At 51.4% G+C, this 981-nt stretch overlaps 1 protein-coding gene across 1 annotated transcript; it reads right to left on the reverse strand.

The window, feature by feature from the left end:
• Positions 1-266: 266 nt before the first annotated feature.
• ISF_10030 (hypothetical protein) lies at positions 267-629 on the reverse strand (the record flags this gene model as incomplete). The annotated part of the gene is made up of 2 exons (XM_018853627.1): positions 267-286; positions 332-629. 2 exons carry the CDS (start codon positions 627-629, stop codon positions 267-269), a joined length of 318 nt encoding a protein of 105 aa, XP_018699183.1.
• Between the last annotated feature and the right edge of the window lie 352 nt (positions 630-981).

A 981-nucleotide genomic window follows, 5' to 3' on the forward strand; every position in this document is an offset into this window, starting at 1 on the left:
CACATGCGCATGACAAAACGTAGCAATTTGACCTATTCTGCATCTTCATGATTCTAATCTTGAGATCATATCATAGTTGAGCTGCGTCTGCTACGCAAGCCCGGTTTGTCACACAGACCCATCCCGCTGCCGGCGTCTCTTCTAGATCTCAATGATTCACAAAATATATTCAAGATTGACGTATATAATACAGACTTGCTGTGCGGCCGAACCATTTGTACGCACAGGCTTACAAGATTGAACCTCAGTGTGCTCTCATTGATTTGCTAACCAAACATCTTGAGCGCTGCGCGACGTTAGCAGGGTTCCAGTATCGATGCATTCGCTTTACTGACCTTCTGCCGGTGGCTGCCAATCTGAGGCTCCACATCCTGCCATTCTGTCGCACAAGCCCCAGTGGCTGGCTTGTAATCTTGCCGCTTGTAGTCTTGCGGCATGTCTTGCGGCATGTCTTGCGGCATGTCTTGCGGCATGTCTTGCGGCATGTCTTGCGGCATGTCTTGCGGCATGTCTTGCGGCATGTCTTGCGGCATGTCTTGCGGCATGTCTTGCGGCATGTCTTGCGGCATGTCTTGCGGCATGTCTTGCGGCATGTCTTGCGGCATGTCTTGCGGCATGTCTTGCGGCATGTCTTGCGGCATACAGTTTTACAGCTCGTAGTCTTGCGGCTTGTGCGCCGAGCCGACACTACCGGTGGCTGGGGGAGCTTGCTGGCACGGTCTCGTTCTTGCGTAATTAAATTTTTCTTGGTTTGCTTCGCTGATGTCATGATAATATGAAGAGCAACGAGAAAAGGGAAAAGAAAACGTGCCGGCTCGTGGCCTGATATAGACGCCTTTGTCCAGAAGCTGCTTCTGCAAGCAGTCCGCGAAAACATCCACAACCGTAACAGGAAAATCCGGTCACAGATGGCCTTTGGAGCACCAACAGGTGGAAGTTAGACAGAGCAAACCTGCTCCCGTTTCGGATGCGTACTTCACC

This window comes from Cordyceps fumosorosea (assembly GCF_001636725.1).
Source record: "Cordyceps fumosorosea ARSEF 2679 chromosome Unknown scaffold_167, whole genome shotgun sequence".
NCBI lineage: Eukaryota > Fungi > Ascomycota > Sordariomycetes > Hypocreales > Cordycipitaceae > Cordyceps > Cordyceps fumosorosea.